The sequence below is a fragment of the Falco rusticolus genome, chromosome 4 (genome assembly GCF_015220075.1).
Source record: "Falco rusticolus isolate bFalRus1 chromosome 4, bFalRus1.pri, whole genome shotgun sequence".
Classification (NCBI taxonomy): domain Eukaryota; kingdom Metazoa; phylum Chordata; class Aves; order Falconiformes; family Falconidae; genus Falco; species Falco rusticolus.
In genome coordinates this window covers 104,107,512-104,125,975 of record NC_051190.1, presented here as the reverse complement: position 1 = coordinate 104,125,975, position 18,464 = coordinate 104,107,512, and the positions used below count along the sequence as shown (strand labels likewise).

Here is an 18,464-nt window from a genome sequence, read left to right as displayed (position 1 = left end):
GCACCCAGCCCTGGCCTGCTTTGCAGTTGGCAGGCAGGCGGTGTGCACACGCAGGCTTGGGGGTGTTTCAGAGTCTGCACATTAGGGGGACTTAGCACAGACTTGAGTTCCCTGCTCTGTCATGTCTCCTGTGTGTAACTTAGACAAGACATGTAAGGCTACGTTTCAAAGGCGCTGCTAGAGCTACAGCTAGGTTCTCAATTGCCGTTGAAAATACCGGCTGGGTACTGCTTGCATTTTTCTAGGAATTTAAGACCCAAGCAAATGAAACTCTTAGGCCGTCAGTGCTTCCATTTCCCATTTGTAAAGTAAGACGAATACCTCACTTAGGTGTTACAAAGGTTAAAATAGGAATGCTTATGGGTTATTCACATACTGGAGTGGCAGGGACCATGCTTGTAGATCAGATAGGTAGAAGAGAGCAGGATCCTTCATGCTGCTGAATATGGCAGGGCCAGAAGTGCTGCCAGCTGTGTTGCATGGTAGGGACAGTGGGCCTGGGGAGTCACTTAGGGTGTCTGTGATCTGTGCAGGAATGTCACTTGGGAAGATGCACTGGCAGGTCGGGCCCCTGGAGTGCCTGAATAAATGGTACTGTGAAGGTAGGTTACTGATGTTGCATTGATTAACAAATGGATTAATTAAGAGGCCAGATTGTGGCATAACGGAAAAGTATGTTACAGAAGAATGACCACCCTTCACCAGGCAACTGATCTTTGTGGGAATAATGAAATCTGTGCTACAAGTGAAGAAGTTAGCTGCTAAGGAACAGAAATTGTATTATGAGACTAGAACAGAAGGATAACTGAAAGATAGATGCTGCTGTCTTCTGATTTACTGCGAACAAATCTGGATAGCTCTGCTGTGCTGGTAGTAAGATGCTGAACTTCATTTCCTGGCCCTAGTCACCTCACAGAAATAGAGGTTTCAGAGGGCTATACTCCTGTTGCATGGCCAAGATTAGTATCCACTGACTCTGCTGACTTAACGTTACATGACTCTGCTAGTTAAGATTACAGAGTGGCAATTGAAACTTGGCAATTTTGTTGATGAAAGGCACGAAGGACTATGATGCAGCTTGCTCTCTCCCAGTTCTAAACTGGGGGAGATGCAGCAGACTAGTGTAAATGCTTCTTTTCTGCCATTTCGGTTGGCAAATACTACTTGGTATACATACAGCAAAGGCATTTGCTGAATATGAAGAAGCCTTGTTGTTGTTGTTGTTTGGCGTTTGTGAGGGTTTTTTGACTCATCCTTTGAAGCTAGCCTGCATTTTAACACTGAAATGCTAAAATAGTTAAAATGAAAGCACTCTAAGGACCTGCTTTGCAAGTAATGGTTCCCCTCAAGGTTTTGGAGGCCTTTCAAGGTTCATTCTTACAAATATCTTTTGACTTGGCAGGATCGCAACCATTACCATTATTTGCATTGGAGTAGCGCTTGAAGGTCCTGCAGTGCTGGTTAATGTGCAACATATTCTGAGACCCTGCCCGAAATATTGTATGGTCTAAACAAATGAGATGCAAAGGGTGGGGGAAGAAAATACTGTCCTGATGGTATGTCTGTCTGCAATGGAGCAATGGCCAAATTTGTACTTGGAACTTCATTAGGGTAAGGATATCAGAGCAGACAGTGTGCTTAACTGCTTCTTGTACTCACAAGGCAGAGGGCAGAGTTCAGCAGGACCCCTCTTGTCCCAGATGCAACGGGACAGAAGCCAGCTGTCCGTATCGCTCTTTAACTGACAAGACTCCTAACAGCAAAAGCACTTTGGCTTTGAAGACTTCTGCCAAATCAGCTGCACCTATCGAGTCTTGCACCTTGTCTGAGATAGCTATTGGCAGCAGCAGCCTGTGCTCTAGGTATGGCTTTTAAAATGACCTGGTCTGAGGCATCTTCTCGGTGACCTTGTGTGCAGTTTGTCCATTAGTAAGTCTTTGCAGATTGGGCTTCTGAGCTCCATAACCTCTATTTCTTGCTAGTTTTACTGTACTTTATTCATACAGTAGGAATCCTGAGTAGCACGTAGTGAAAACCTGTGGGATACTCTTAGCTTTTAAAAGTAACAGAAAAGGATCATTTGGATTGGGCACCCTCAAGCAGAAACCAGGTCGTGAAGCTTGATCTCGTGTCCCTGTTGAAAGTGAAATTCCCCTTTTCAGACTAAAAGCAAACCTGAAGACTTAGAGGTTTTCTTGGCTTTCAGCCCAAATAATACTTTTTTTTTTTTTCTTCCCCCAAGGCCTAGACAGTCTTGTAGAGATGAACTATGACTTGATGAAAATCAATGGTAGAAAAATTGTAATCGAGAATTAAAAATAGAGTAACTTACACTTAATATCACGGCTTTAAGGCAGATGTGTGCACCTAGCAAGATGCAAATAATGAAATAGAAGCCCTCAAATATGGAAAACATACTTTCTTAAGTACTTCTGAAAATCCTGATATTTCTATCTCAATCTGGAGTTATTGTGGCAGTCTATCTTTTAATCCAGGTATGTTGTGTTCACTCGTAATAAAAAGCATTCCCTCCTGAACTTTGATGCATACCCAGCCCTAGGAGGAAAGGCTTTTTGGTTGTGGTAATTCGTTCTACATTGATTAACATTTGCACATGGCTTCCCCTGAGCCTTTTCCTCTGTCCTCCTGACCTCAGCCCACTCCACCTCCATGCCGTCAACCCCCGGGTAAAACAACAATCCAGCACAGCGAGTGCTGATAGGTGAAATAGTAGTGCGACTTCTTTCCTTTGTGTTGTTTTCTTTGCAAGGAAGAAAATGGGAGTCTTTGCACAAGGGAAGACTTTGTTTTCCTCTTTCTGTTGTCTGTGTTCCCCACCTGTTGTATATATGGTAAAAATATCTGGGACTTATAACCCAGCAACAGTACGCAGCCAGAGTCATGTGTGACCGGGTCAAACACACACTCGCTGGAGGGTCATGGCCAGGTTACTAAGTCAAGGCTGGCAAGTCTCCATGATAATGTTTTCTTTCTCTCTCACTCTTTTTTTTTTTTTTTTTTTTTTCTTCTCCCCTTGTCTGTCTTCCAAACAACAGTTTAAAAAAAAATCCTTGTAACAATGCAAACTATTTAAGCATGACAAATTCAAAGAAGTTTTTTATTAAAAAAAAATTGGATGGGGAGGGCTGAGTCAATGATATTTTGGATTTAATTTTATAGTATAGTTTTATGTGGCACATGAAAGAGAGAAATTTGTATTGAAACAATTGAGACCCACTTTCCCAGTTCCTGGCTCTTTCCTGGAAGATGATTAAAAGCAGACTTTTTTTTCCAGACGAGACATAAAAATTAAATGATCTACAGTATATAGTTATTTTTTCAAATGTTTGGAGGCTTATAAATAACTTCTACAATCAAATACACACATACAAGCAGCAGAGAATCTGGTTCTAATTACTTGTACTTTAGTTGAACTTTGGCGTTTCCTTTGACTTTCTGCCTAATGTATGTGAGCTGTGTGCCTTGCACTCCTGCAGTGAATTCACAAAAAAAAAAAAAAAAAAGAAAAAAAAGAGAGAGAGAGAGGCAAAAAATCCAGACTCTTGTTGGTGCCAACAAAAATGAGGGTTAACAGAGTGTTTTGACCAAATGCAACACTTTGCTATTCACCCTAATTAGCTGAAATTGCTGCTTCCCACCAGGGACCCTGAGTTCAGTATTCAAAATTCCCTTGAGGCTATCCAGGAAATGCCATTTGCTTTACAACTTCTTATTCTTTTAAGACTCAACTGTCCAAAGTGTACATTAACATACAAGTTTAATAATATAAGTTTCTAGCAAAATGCAAGGCATTTCATAGTGCTTGCTGCTTCTAGTTGGTCACAAAGTAAAATACCTCCTCCATCTGTCAACATGGTTTAGCTGGCAGTAAATTAGGTCTCACAAAGCAGGCTGTGCTTTTAAAGATCTTATCTGCTGCTTTATCTAACCTTTAGAAGTATTTCAGACATTTTAGGAATTGTGAAGTGACCGATTGTTTGAGAGTCCCTGTGTGCTTAAGCTGCATTCAGGTGTTGGGTGACAGCACTGAGCCTGTTTTCTCAGGTGAGTGGGGACCCTGAAGAGTCACATCCCACAGGACAAGACATCAGGGCATGGAAACAAGTTGCCCCATTTTTTCCCCCTCTCCTTTGAATTCTTCCTGAAATTGTAAGACTGCTTTAAAAATGCCTCTTCTGGAAATACCATCTTTCTGCCCTCCATCCTTTATTTTTTCCACCTTGCATGTACAGACATGCGTAGAATCATGGAGTCATTTAGATTGGAAAAGACCTTTGAGTCCAACCATTAACCCAGGACCGCCAAGTCCACCACTAAACCACGTCCCTAAACACTGCATCTATGCGTTTTTTAAATACCTCTGGGGATGGCAATTCCACCATGTCCCTGGGCAGCCTCTTCCAATGCTTGACCACCCTTTCCATGACGATATTTTTCCTAATATCCAATTTAAACCTCCCCTGGTGTAGCTTGAGGCCATTTCCTCTTGTCCTGTTGGTTGTTATATGGGAGAAGAGACCGACCCCCACCTGCCTACACCCTCCTTTCAGGTAGTTGTAGAGAGCACTAAGGTTCCCCCTGAGACAACTCCTCTCTAGGCTAAACAACCGAGTTCCCTCAGCTGCTCCTTGTAAGACTTGTTCTCCAGACCCTTCCCCAGCCTCTGGACACACTCCAGCACCTCTGCATTCCTCTTGAAGTGACAGGCCCAAAACTGAGCACAGGATTTGAGGTGCGGCCTCACCAGCGCTGAGTCCAGGTGGATGATCACTGCCCTAGCCCTGCTGGCCACACTGTTTTGGATGCAAGCCAGGGTGCTGCTGGCCCTCCTGGCCACCTGGGCACACTGCTGGCTCATGTTCAGCTGGCTGTCAGCCAGCACCCCCAGGTCCTTCTCCACCAGCCACTTTCCAGCCCCCCTTCCCCAGCCTGTAGCGCTGCATGGGGTTGGTGTGACCCGAGTGCAGGACCCGGCACTGAGCTGTGTTGGCCTCGGCCCATCAGTCCAGCCTATCCAGATCCCCCTGCAAAGCCTTCCTGCCCTCCGGCAGGTCAACACTCCTGCCCAGCTTGGTCTCATCTGCAGCCTTACTGGGGATGCACTTGATCCCCTCATCCAGATCATTAATAGATACATTAAACAGGACTGGGGCTGATACTGTGCCCTGGGGAACACCACTTGTGACCGGCCACCAACTGGATGTAACTCCATTCACCACCACTCCTTGGGCTCAGCTGTCCCATTAGCTTTTACCCAGCATATAGAGTGCACCAGCCCAAGCCATGAACAGCCAGTTTCTCCAGGAGAATGCTGCGGGAGATGGTGTCAAAGGCTTTACGAAGGTCCAGGTAGACAACACCCACAGCCTTTCCCTCATCCATTAGGTGGGTCAGTTTGCTGTAGGAAGAGATCAGGTTAGTCAGGCAGGACCTGCCTTTCATAACCCCGTGCTGGTTGAGCCTGATCCCCCAGTTGTCCTGCACATGCCCCATGATGGTGCTCAGGATGATCTGCTCCACAACCCTCCCTGGCACCGAGGTCAGGCTGACAGGCCCGTAGTTCCCCAGATCCTCCTTCCTGCCCTTCTTGTAGATGGCCATCGCACTGGCTGACCTCCAGTCTTCTGGGACCTCTCCAGTTTGCCAGGACTGTTGATAGATGGCAGAGAGTGGCTTAGCGAGCTCCTCTGGCAGCTCCCTCACTGCCCTCAGGTGGATCCCATCTGTCCTCATAGGTTTGTGCACATCTAAGTGGAGCAGCAGGTCACCAACCATTTCTTCCTGGACTGCGGGGACTTCATTCTGCTCATCCTGACCCCCATCTTCCAGCTCAGGGGGCTGAGTACCCAGAGGGAAGCTGGTCTTGCTATTAAAGACTGAGGCAAAGAAAGCGTTAAGTACCTCAGCCGTTTCCTCATCCTTTGTGGCAGTGTTCCCCACTGCATCCAGTAAAGGATGCAAGATTATCTTTGGCCCTCCTTTTATTTCTAATGATTTGTAAAACTAGGTTTTGTTATCTTTTACAGCAGTGGCCAGCCTGAGTTCTAGCTGGACTTTTGCCTCTCTAATCTTCACCCTGCAAAGCCTCGTGACATCCTTATAGTCCTCTAGAGTTGCCTGCCCCTTCTTCCAAAGGTGGTAAACTCCTTTTTACCCTAGTTGCAGCCAAAGCTTTTTTTCCAGAAAGCAGGTTCTGCTGTCATGCATCCACTAGCCACCCACATGACACAGAAATAATGCTTTATACCTGCTGCGCATGAATGCACTGAATTTCTGCACTTCCATGCTGGCAGTACATACGTTTGCAAATAAAGAGCTAAAAAGCCTAAATCCAAGGAAGAATAGTAAGTCAGAAGCCAGAGTGAGAGTCGAGCTTGTGTAACTTGAGTTCAAGCCTTCTCCAGAAAGCTGTGCACCTTGTATGTGATCAAAAGTGGATGTTCCCAAACTGGGTTTTTTACACAGAAAAAAATACCAAACTCTCTGGGTGATTGTTCAGCAGATGCAAGCATTATATTTAATAGATTAAGATCTTTTAATGAGAGAGATAAAGAGATATGTATATGCTTATGACTATTTTACGGAGGGTCTTCTGGTTCTTTCCTTGTCGTACGCCTTTTCACATTGTCCAGAGAAGAATTCTGTAGCAGCACCTTCAACTCTTCAGTTGCTGTGCTGTGTATTTATGAACTGAGCTGGTTGCTTAATCTCTTCTGGTTATCACAAGTTCCTGGTGCTTGGCCAGTGCCTGACAGACCTCCACTGTACTTACAGTTTGTGGTTTGAACACTACCGTTGGATGCTGGTGCTTGTTTAGGATGAAATCATGAAAAAAGCAGAAGGGTCTCAGTATTATTCGGCAAAGACTGTTTTCCCCAAACTGAAATCGCAGAAGGATTGCAGGAGTGTGGTGGTTTTATTGAATGACACAACCTTGTTTTCCTATGGGAAACCTAAACCCTGCCTTTTAGATGGACTGGGAGAGTTGAATGAGCTAATATGAAACACATTGTCTGCTGGTATTAGAGTTTTAAAACTAAAATTTTATCATTCCATAGACTGATTTGAAGCCACCATAATTCATGTATGAGCATGAAATAAGGCAAGGAATGTTTGAGGCCTCTCAAGGGCATTTGATGAATCTAACTTTAATTTAAAAGTACTAATAGATTATTGATTCAAGTAGGATGGCTGTGCGGAGATCAATAACAGAGCACTCTCTGTCTCTCTTAAATACCAAAAAATACTGTTGAAAAGAAATTACCATTCTCATTTGTGTTTTCATTAAGAAAAAGCTTCATTAAAGTTTTCCTGGTGCAGTAGGAACCTGTAGATTTTTGGTTTGCCAAGGTTCAGTGTACTTAGTGCTGAAAAAGGTAAGTACAGTTCTGGACATTGTCTTAACCACAATTTATGGAGCCACATTATTTTACTTCTCTATTTTTTCACAGCCTCCTTACTGTTAGATACATTAAAAAATTCTTCCCATTGGAAAGGTATTTCTTTGCTTAGAATCAGAGCCTTTAGCACTTCACTCTAGCATTTTTTTTCTTCTCAAGAAATGTCTGTCCTTGAAGTTGATACTAGCTTAACTCAAGTAAAAATGGCAGATAGGGACCTTTCTCTCACAAGTAATCAGAAGTTGCATCGTGCTCCATGATGCCCTCTGTGAATTCTGCAGAACATGAGTTGAAAATGAATCATGAGTTTAATAGAAATGTATCATTTTTGTAATCTGAAAAAAATCACGTACAGTAAATCTTGTTTAAGACTTTTCCATTGAGTAACATTCTTTAGGGCCTGCTGTTGGTACTCTTGAGATTTAGCTCTACTGATAGTGCCTAATATTTCTGGATAGATCTGAGTTCACAGATCCTGTCATTTCTGTCTATCTGTTGAAAACTTAGAGGGATTTATCTAAGCAGGAGCAGACGGCTACGTGAAACATGAAAATGTATTGCACATCTACAATAAATGTGAGGAATGATGACAGCATATCACAGAAAACTAATGCAGATGTTTTGGAAAGATGTAGTTCGCATGTCTTATCTTGCATCGTAGAGCTTTCATGTCCTTTCCCTAAAAGGGATAACTGGCTTTTCAGCAGGTTCAAAACGAATGACGATCTAGAAATATTAGGGCAATAAAGGGATGTAGGGTCATAATGTGTAAGTAGCTCTTTCTCAAAGAGGTTTCCTGATGCTACAAATGCTAAGGTAGGTAAGGAAGTGTTGCTGGGTTGTGCTAGTTTTACAGATTTAAAAAAAAAAAAAAAAAAAAAAAAAAAGATTATTTGTTCAGGTAATTTTCACTTCAGGTCTTACATTTAGTCGTTTGTCTCTGTACATACATCCCATGCATGCTGCTATCCTGCTATTGCAGAATTGGACATTGGAAATCTTATCTTTTGTAGGAAAAGGCAAGAGATACAAGAGCTGTCTCAAGACTAGGTACTGGTTGGAAGGGTACATGCCACAAACAGTGGAAGACTGAAGATTGATACCCAGCACACATGTGTTCCACACAATTCAATAGGCGAAAACCAGAACATGAGCCCAAAGTTGTCCATTTTTTGAGCCTGTTAGGAGATTCAAGCACTATATATCTGAAGTGAGCTGGACCTTTTGTGGTGTTGAGTAGCTAGATCATGAAAAAATTATCAGGTGCTTTAAAATAGGCTTTTGAGGCTATAGGATGTAGTCCTGTCATTACTTGCCTTACTTTAGTTCCCTTTACATTTTGCTAGGAAAGACAAATGTTTATTATACTAAGAAAGATATAGGCCAGTTTGATAGTTACAATACAGTAAATTATCAGATATTTAAAATTCATTCATGAATCATTCAATTATATTTCTTTTTTCTTTTGTAGCAGTTGAAACTCAGAGCACCAGTTCTGAGGAACTTGTTCCGAGTCCTCCTTCACCACTTCCACCCCCTCGTGTTTACAAGCCCTGTTTTGTCTGTCAAGACAAGTCATCGGGATATCACTATGGTGTCAGTGCTTGTGAGGGATGTAAGGTGAGTGCCATCATCTCCCTTTCCTTTTATAGGGCCACATATCATTTTATAGAGGGGCAAAGCAATACAGTTTGGTGTGACTTGATTGTCTCCAAATAAACCTGTATCTTCCTTGTGTGAATTAGCTCTTATTTATGAGTAAAGTCAAGTAAATGACCATCGTGCCTGGAATTATTTCCCTTCATAACTTCTTCGAAAGTAAGTCTTTCAGGGACCTCCCTAAGTATTGATTACCATGAGAATGTGATCATAGATGCAGACATAATCAAATAAAGGGAAAACACTTTGAGACTCTTCACTGTCCATCTGTAGGTCAAGTATGCCCTGAGAACTCACATGGCCATTGACTGCTCTCAGTGTTTTTCTGTGTGCTGCTACCGCTGTGTATCCAGGGGGTGGAATCTGGGAACAAGATCTGATCATCCGTGAATTTTTGGCATGGCCTCTAACTATCTAATTAATCTCAAATCAGATTGGGAATTTGAGGATTAGCAGGTTAGTTTTTGCGAAATTTAATCTGGCAGACTACAGTGCTGGCACATCTGCTAGGTGCTTTCCAGTGCTGTGGTTGTCAGAGCATGAATTGACTATCCATAGAATGCGGTAACACAATACACTGTTCTAAAGTAGAGGATGTCTAAAGACAAGATATACTTCAGAGAAGCAATTTCAGCTACACCATGTGTGTATGGCAATAATTAAAGGTGTACACACAGTGAATAGTATGCCTGCAAGGAAGAAGGTAGTGCGAAAAATGCTAAAGAAGAAGTATCATCACATGCTTTCATAGTTAACTTTATTAGCTGTGGTACTGTAGCACAGCTTTCTTTTTTAACAATTAAAGACCTATGATTTTTGTCCTTCAAATTAAAATAGTTGTGTGGTGCTTAGTAAAGTGAAGATACTAATGCGTGCTGAAAATGTGGTATTTGCTATATCCGTATAAATGAAGTTATTAGAATGAATTCATAAAAGATATTTTGCTGGTTTGTTTTTATGAAATGTTGTAATATTTTTCAGATACTGTGCAGTTAGCAATTTTTACTTTATCCTTTGAACTTGCAACTTCTTCTATGCTACTGACGTTTTGTAGTGATGTAAAATATCATAGTCCTGGGTTTGTGTCATTAGGCAAAAAACTATAGTATGGAGTGTGGTTTCCCCCGTTTTATAACTGTAGATACTGAAGTAGTGAAAGTAACTATTTAAGCTCACCTCAGTTTTAGAATCTCCTTCTGGTATTGAGGTTTTCCTTGGATATCATGTCCATTTTTTTCTTTTGGATGCTGCAAAACTATCAATTTAACTGTCTCTTAGGAAGAACTGTGGTAAGAATATGCTGTAGCTGATTTTATTGAACAGGAAATCTCATCATACTCAGATGCTAATGTACAAATGGTGGTGTCATTTGCTCACCCCACACGTTCCTTCTTAGCACAGAAGTAATTGCAGACTGTGGCAGAAAGGTCACATGTCCCTAAGACTTCATTATTTTTGAAAGATACGCAAAAAAAAATACAGTTTTTATTGGCATGCTGCAAAGCATTTTCAGAAATAAAGTGAGACCATACTTGTCAAAATACATGAAGAAATCAGTCTTGTAATGTGTTAGCCATTATTCAACAACAACATGTTCACTTATGTGCTAATTTGAAAGATGCGGTAATTCAGCACTTAGCAATAGCTGCTGTTAAAAGGAAAAAAGTTATGTACAAAACCTGTCAGTCTATGAGAAATAATATTCCAGAGCAATAACTTGGCTGCTTGAGACTGGTAATACTTGGGTTAGTTAATGCTAGATCTTCCAACAAATTGGACTGGGATTTTATGAATCTCTTCCACTGTTTGAATCAACTTCCTTAGTGAGTGCCAGAAACTGGCAAAGAACATGATGAGACCACTAAGTTAACCAGTGGTCCCTCTGGTGCACAGTCATGTACTGCATCTCCATGCGATTTCAAAGAGCTTTATTTTCTTTGACATTTGGAATTTCACTGAAGCTCAGCAGTGTGTTCAAAAGCTGTTGGGATGGGGAGAGGCAACCTCGCTTACAGACAGCTGGATTGCACAAAGCTCATTCCATAAGAAGCTAGACTAAAATATCAGCCAAATCAAGCATTAATCCTCCTTTTTTTCCCCTCTTTTCTGACCTTGTTGCCATTTTCTCTTTCTTCACTCCTATTTCCACCATTTCTTTCTTCACCTGATTATCAGTCTCTGTTCTGTGATGTTAAATTCTCTCCTTTTTCCTCCTGCATTGCACCTCCTCTTCTATGAGGTCCTTTTCTCGATCTTTTCCTTTCTGACTCATTTACCTTTCCCTTCGAACTGCTCAAAATCTTGTTTCTCAGGGGAAATGAATGGAAAAATCTGCTCATATCATACTTATCTAATTAGGGCCCTGTTCCTTTTGGTTTTCTGTGCTGCCTTTCCCTTGGTTTTCTTTCAGTTCTCTGTTTCCTTCTTTGCCTTTCTCCCTTGAGCTCCAGTGAAGCTGCCATCACAGTGATCATTAGCAGTCTCCATCTAGTGCAAAAGGACTGCTTTGTGTCCTCCATGTTTTGGGTTGCTAACTTGGACACAGGGTTCATGATGACAGAACTTCCCATCCTCTCTCTTCATGACATCACCAACTGTAATCTCATGGTGTGCAGTTTTTTCAGACCTCATGCCATGATGATACCATTTTTGATCTGCAACATTTGATCTGCAATTATTGTCCTTTTTCCTTCAGCTGCCTTCACCTTCGGAATGTGCCTTTAGCTGCCTTCACTGTTAAACCATCGCTGTGGTCTTCTCGCGTGATGATTAAATTGGTGCCTTCTCCTGTCTTTCCTTCCCCTTTTCCCACTCACTGTCATCCTGGGACCTTATTCTTTTAGGTACCTGGGAACAACCTCCTAACCTTTGCTGAATGCTTTCCCAGTATCCTAAGCACCCTTTTTTAAAGTGATCCTTCTATCTTACTCATTACCAGAATCTTCAGTACTGTGCCCCACTAGAAAGACTGTTCTGTGGCTTGTTTTGATGTACTAGTTTTTTAAGGTTTTTAGGGGCTGGACAGAGTATTTAATAATATGCACTTAGGAACCACAATAAAAGTTTTGGAGCTGTCTAAATAATTCTAAGCTATCTTTGTTTTCTAAGTTTAGTATGTTCATGCTGAAAATGTTATTTGTGATTATAGATTTAGAGTACTTGACTTCTTGCCTTCCAAATTTGAAATCTGGGAACTTTCAGAAGGTTGATGTCCTAAACTTTTTCTCAGTTTGGTCAGTTGAATTCAGCAGTCAGGCTCTCTCTGGTGTTTTAAACTCGGGTTTGGGTTTTTTTAAATCATGGCTTTGTGTTAATTGCTGGCTGTTATGCTGCAAAAGGCTGGTGTGCCTCATAGCCCATCAATGTCTTTGTGTATGTATTAGAATCTCAAAACCAAACTGGTCTACACAGTGCACTTGTATTTTGTAAGCAAAATGCCAGAGGTAGTCCATTTTTCTATGTATATAATACAGTACATTGACAATATTCAGCTTATTTGCAACTTTTCCATTTTGTAAACTGTGTGGCATTTCAGAGGCGGGGTTTGGAATCTACTCATGTGTTTCATGATCTCAGTTAAAGATTTCTGAAAAAGAGATTTTTTTTTTTTTCTCCCCCTGGTGTCTGGGTGTTGCTACATAGCATGCAAACAAATTCCATACAAAATGAACAACCTGGATTTATGCAGCCTGGTACAAGTGGTTATAGGGCTGGCTGTCACCAAAAACTCAGCTCTTAGGTCCTGACTTGGCTTGCACTGTAGCTGGGTTTGCAAAAATGGAGACTGAGAGTAGCGTGATGGATTCCCCACACAATGTTGCCATTGTGTGGGCAAGGAGGAGAAGCTGGTGTTCTGGCAGCTTCAGCTGTCTCTGAAAGCCCTGTTGCTTGTTCTCGGCATTTAAAAGACAGCATTCCTCTGCTGGCAGTCCTGTCCAGATTCCTGGCTTAAATTCGGTGGGCAGCAAAGTTGCCTAGAGCTGTTTCAGGAGAGAAGACAGCACAGCATGTAAGAGGGTAGGTTTATGGTCCAGCAGTTTTGTCTGAATGATCAAGGTGCTTCTCTGCCTGTTGTTGATGCTAATAGACAAAAATGTAGATAAAGCTACTTCAATACCAGGTGATCCCAGGTTGGCTTTTATCATAAAAGAAGAATAGCTTTCCTCCCATCAGTTTTCATATAAAATCACATCTAATGTGTGATCATTAAATGAAAAGGGTAACCACATTTACTATATTTTCAAACATCTTCAGCTATGAAAATACATTTCTTTGTTTGACACCTTCCTGACTCAAACATACATATACACACACACACACACCCCCCTATCTTTTTTTTATTGCAAAGACTTTAAGCAGTATGAAGAAATAGGCATTGATATATACCTTGAAATTTAGGTTTGTAATTCTGTAGGACTGACTCCCACAATAAAGATGAGCTACACATAGGAGAAGAAAAGAAAAAGAGAGAAAATTAAACCGTTTTTACTTTTTCTGGTTTTTCTGATCCACGTGGATATTTAGCTTGGGAGAAAAGCTGTCATTTTCTTACAGCCTTATCTTACTTCCAAATGCAGTGGGAGGCAGTCTTACCACTCAACTTCAGGCCCAAAATTTGTTACCTAACTTTGAAGACTGTGCTCTCGCTGTAGTCAGTGGAGAGAAGGAGCTCCTCTTAACGGCTGATTCAGAGCATCTAAACTAGATCTACTCTGGGTCACCCTCCAGAGCAGCCTGTCCTCATGGGCCATTGGGTTAGGTGCTGAAAGCACAGCTGTGTTAACATTCTCCATCGTGTCCCCCATGGTTATGTCCCTCTGGGCACTGAGAGGGTTGGGGTTCCCCTGCTGCAGGCCATGAATCCATGATCAGCATCAGTCAACAACAGATTTACAAAATGCTGCTGACAGAGGGTGGCTTTAGTTTTCTTATTTATTTGAAGTTTGATGGCAAGGATATTATGCTTTGTTCTGCAAGAAAAGTTGATGAGTGGCCTAAAATATTTTAGAGATTGTCGTAGCAAAGTTCCCTTTATGGAACAGTATCCTTTGGGACAGATGCCTTTTTCTTTTAATAATGCCTCTTAGATCATGTGAGGACAGATTTGCATTTTCTTAGGCAGTTCTGGGATTGTAGAGGGATCTTAAGCAGCAGTTCTTTTTGATAACGCCACTCTTGTACATGTTAGCTTCTAGCTATAATATAATTATATTTAAGCCTATACTTATGCCCCTTTACTGGGAATTAAAAATCCAGACATAGAATTTTCTCAATTACCTAATGCTAAAAAAATGAAAGCAAACTTTATAAAATCAGCTAATATTCTGTATATTTGTTTGGCTTTGCTTTCCTGGCATGTTTTAATAATCTATAACTGAAACAAAAAGCAAGAAAAGTAAAGTTGAAAATATATGCACAGTATGATTTGTATCAGGGAAAGAAGTAACATTGTTTGCAGCAATGCAATTGTAAAAGCTTCAATTGGTTCAAAGAAAAATACAGATCAGCTTGAATGATCGAGCTGTATTCGTCTCCATTTAAGCTGTATTAGTAAGTGACAGTGCCAGCAGTGGAGATGCATGCTGTCATTCATGCACAGCTATGAAAAATTCCTCAAATCATAGAAAATTGCTCCTAGTTTCAGCTAAATCAACAATCATTTTTTTAGAAGGTTAAAACATATTCTGAGATGCATTTCTGCATACTGTTAATATCATCTGATCTTAAACTGTAAAGTGTAGCAATGCTTAAAGCCATTTATTTGCAGAAAGCAGTGCCATATGCAGAAAGACACTAAATGAGTTGCAACTGATTTAAATGTAGCTGAAACCCTGGAATTTTTATACATATTTTGTAGTACCAGAAAAGACCTGCTCGCTTTAATGCTGTCTTCAAAATTTTAGTTTTTGAAATAACAAAATGAGGAAAGCCAGATGTCCTGTGAAAAGCTGATATCTGTTTCAGTTAGTTCTGATTTAATGTTTCTCTTTGTTTGGAAGATAAAACTTTTGCCAGATACTGAAGTTATTTCAAATTTTTGAAGGATAGGGAAGCATATATTTATTGGAAGCCCACTGAGAGCAAGTAAACATGATGAAATAGATGGGACCAGGAACAAAAATTCTGTCTTACTGGATATTTTAAAATATCTTTCTGGGTTGTGTGAATGACATGAATGAAGAAAAAATATTAATCGCTAACCATGACAGATAACAAAAATTAAAATTGTGTTGTGCATTTGAATGCCATATTTGATTTCCAGCGCTGTGGGCCCAAGTTGTGTATTATATCTCTGCTGTTCCCCTGCACTGGGCTTCTGGTGCAGAGACAGATAAAGAGCAGCAGTGTTTGTAGGGATATATAAGCACAGCTCATCCTTCTCTTATCCTGTGCATTGCTCTCAGTCATAGACCAGGAGTTCATCTTAAGGTGTGAGAATAGTTGTTTTTACGAATTAATTTGTTTCTAACAGTGATGCTGGTGCTATAGAAGCACAGACATTATCCCAAATTACTTTCTAACTGTGCTAACCACACTGCTCCAGTTATTTGTGAGCACAAGGGCAAATATCCTATGGAAACCGGAACTGGAAACTGCTCTCTTATTTTGCATAAACTGTCAAATAATGACGTATGATTGTTTGGCTTAAATCTTGCACTTCATTCTCGTGCAAAATTCCTGATACCATTAGTGAAGGTTTTCTCAAAAAATGAACAGCAGCATCAGGCTCTTAAATCATGGTGCAGTGGTGACCAGCCACGTTTTGGGGCACTGCTTTGCCATGCTGTGCACCTGGAATGTTTCTGGCTGTACCGACCTCTGCTCCTCCTGCATGCAGCCATCTCCCATGGGCAGTTTGGATGCAGCTGTCCTGTTTCGAAGGCCAAAACTGACTAACGTAGAGGTGGACTTTCATGGTAAGTCAGCCAGCCCATGTGCCCATGACTGTTCCCAAGAGCATTTCCTAATAGAGATGTAGTCTTCATGCCTGCTGACCATACATATCTTTTCAGGCTCTTTTGCCAATAACTATTCCATAACAGCTACAGTTTTTTCATTAGTAGTAATAGTAAACTCAAATTATTGAGTCTTATGCTTCTGGCAGCGTCTGTTCCTTTCTATAACTGAGAATGCACACCATAAGAAGAAGAAACTTCAAATTTACATGTGTAGGTGCCAGTTGTTGTTGGAGTTGAATCATGGTTTCTCACACCAAGGTCAGTACTGGAGAGTGCTTGTCACATTTCTATCCAACTTTTACCTGTTCATAGTTGTTGTGGCTTGTTAACAGATGGCTGAGGGAGAGCTGAGGCTCACACCGGATCTGTAACATGCTCACAGTTTACAACAGCTTCAACAGAATTAAGTAAATCATACGTATGTGTAAAAGTGCTGTCTATGCAAATCATGTCGCGACACACCAACCAGAGATGCCAGAAGCAGGTGGGCTGCAGTCCAGGCTGGAATGCTTACCCGCTGAGAAGTCCCCTGTTTTGTATGCAGTGGGTATGGAGCAGAGCATGTTTTTAATTTCCTGTAAGTAGGTTCTAATGGATTTTACTTTTTCTATTTTCCTCACTAGAGAGGGAGAAAACACTTTTGTTTTGTTCTCTTCTTGTCAATCTATTTCATAGCTGTCCATTAGTTTAAGGACCACATGTGGCCTTTAATTATAGATGTGGAGTACAGCATGTAAGGGCACATCCAGAAAGTTGTTCCAGTATAGGCAAAAATGCAGCTTTTCACCATGTTTAATGCAACATTTCATAATATGATCTTTTAAAGTGTTGTTTGTAAAGGTAGTTCAGCAGGTAAGGAAATAAGAATATCTGAGCAAACATCTCAGAAATTACTCTTCATATTTTCTAATAAAACTAATACCGTACTTTTTTTAATACCATGCCATATTTATTTATGCTTACTGAACAGCAGTTATAGATGTGTAAAATTACAATGAACTAGCTTTTATTTTCTAACTATGGAACTTTTTTTAAAAAGAAACTGGTTAATGAGACATAGAGAAGGGATACATAAGCAGTTGTTCTGTTGAACTGAGATTTAGGATAGCTTGCTGGACCCCATAAGGAAGTGCAGTGTTTTCTGTGGAAGAAAGGGGGAGAGTAGAATCATTTACATAGTGTGGTTCTGGCTGAGTGTTGACTTCAGTGCTGGTGAGATGGTTGTGGTAAGTGTTCTGCTTGCTTTAGGGTTCTTTGGAAATTGTAGTTTGTGTTTTTCTTATTAAGTACATAAAGATTTTGATTGTCACTGTTTAGAGAAGTAAATCCAAAGTCAGGGGGGTTCATAAGTGTTCAAAATGAAATTATCCATTATGTAATTCTGTTCCCTTACATATTAGGTAGATATTCAGATGCCTTTTGTTTGCTACTTTTTTTGAATTTATTTTGAAAGATGTACCTATCTGTATTTTCTGGTTATTGTAAACCATCACCCAGTTCATAAGCGGTCAGCTTGCCAATTTGCAGAAATACTTTGATTGCCCTACGAAAGTGACCTTCCATTGCTCTCTGTGATTACTGACTGACCTACTAATGGAAACAGAGGTTCTTTCTAATCCCAAATGAAGTATTCCTTTGAGGAAATTTCCTGAAGGGGTATTTTCTTTAGTTTCCTCTGGCAATGGAGTGCAACTGATTTTGCAACATGGATCCTAAAGCTGTTCAGCCTTGCAGAGCTGCTCTTTGTGAAATTTAAGTCTTCTGCTGTAGCTGGGAAGACAGTTGGATGCAGTTTTCCATGTTTCAGTTTCCAATACTGTCAGCTTTACAGATTCTTTCTTAAATTTGTTTATTGTATACAATCTTCTTTTTCTTCCTCCTGTGAAAGAAAACAAATGCCTTACTAAAAAACCTTCCATTTTTTAGTAGCCATTCAAAAAATCAGAAACTGCCAAAGTTAAGATTATACCTATGTGTCTGTCTTTTGCTCTTTCTATCTGGATTTTGCTATCATCTTTAAGTATGGATACGTTGTTTCTTAAGTTCGGTGCAAAGGACGTATGTGTTGTGCCCTTCCTGTTTTATATTATTCTGATTATTTCAGAGGAACGTCCCACATACAGGAGGCACCTCTAGGCATGACAGCTGTGGAGCTCAGTACTCCACTTACAAAAACTTGTAAAGTTAAAGAAACCTTGCATCCAATTCTGTAATTAGTAGTTTTGGTATATTGGTATAGTAACTGTTTAACTGGTATACTGCTGCAGCTGGTCTGTCAAATATTGTGTCCCTACTCATAAATTGTTTTTCCTTTTGATAATATGCAGGAGTCCCCACAAATTCCACAGCTCAACTCAGGAGACAGCTGTGAAGTAGAAAGACATTTTTGTGTATAAAGTCCCTTATGATTTCACATGGCCACGGT

General features: G+C 40.7%; 1 protein-coding gene across 4 annotated transcripts in view; it reads left to right on the top strand.

Annotated features, from left to right (window-relative positions):
* RARB (retinoic acid receptor beta) overlaps positions 1 to 18,464 on the top strand; it is a 333,134-nt gene that overhangs the window by 256,937 nt on the left and 57,733 nt on the right. For all 4 annotated transcript variants that reach the window (XM_037384094.1, XM_037384093.1, XM_037384095.1 and 1 more), the window contains one exon: positions 8,893 to 9,041. In XM_037384094.1, the coding sequence (XP_037239991.1) occupies positions 8,893 to 9,041 (149 nt within the window). The remainder of the gene's footprint in view (positions 1 to 8,892; positions 9,042 to 18,464) is intronic.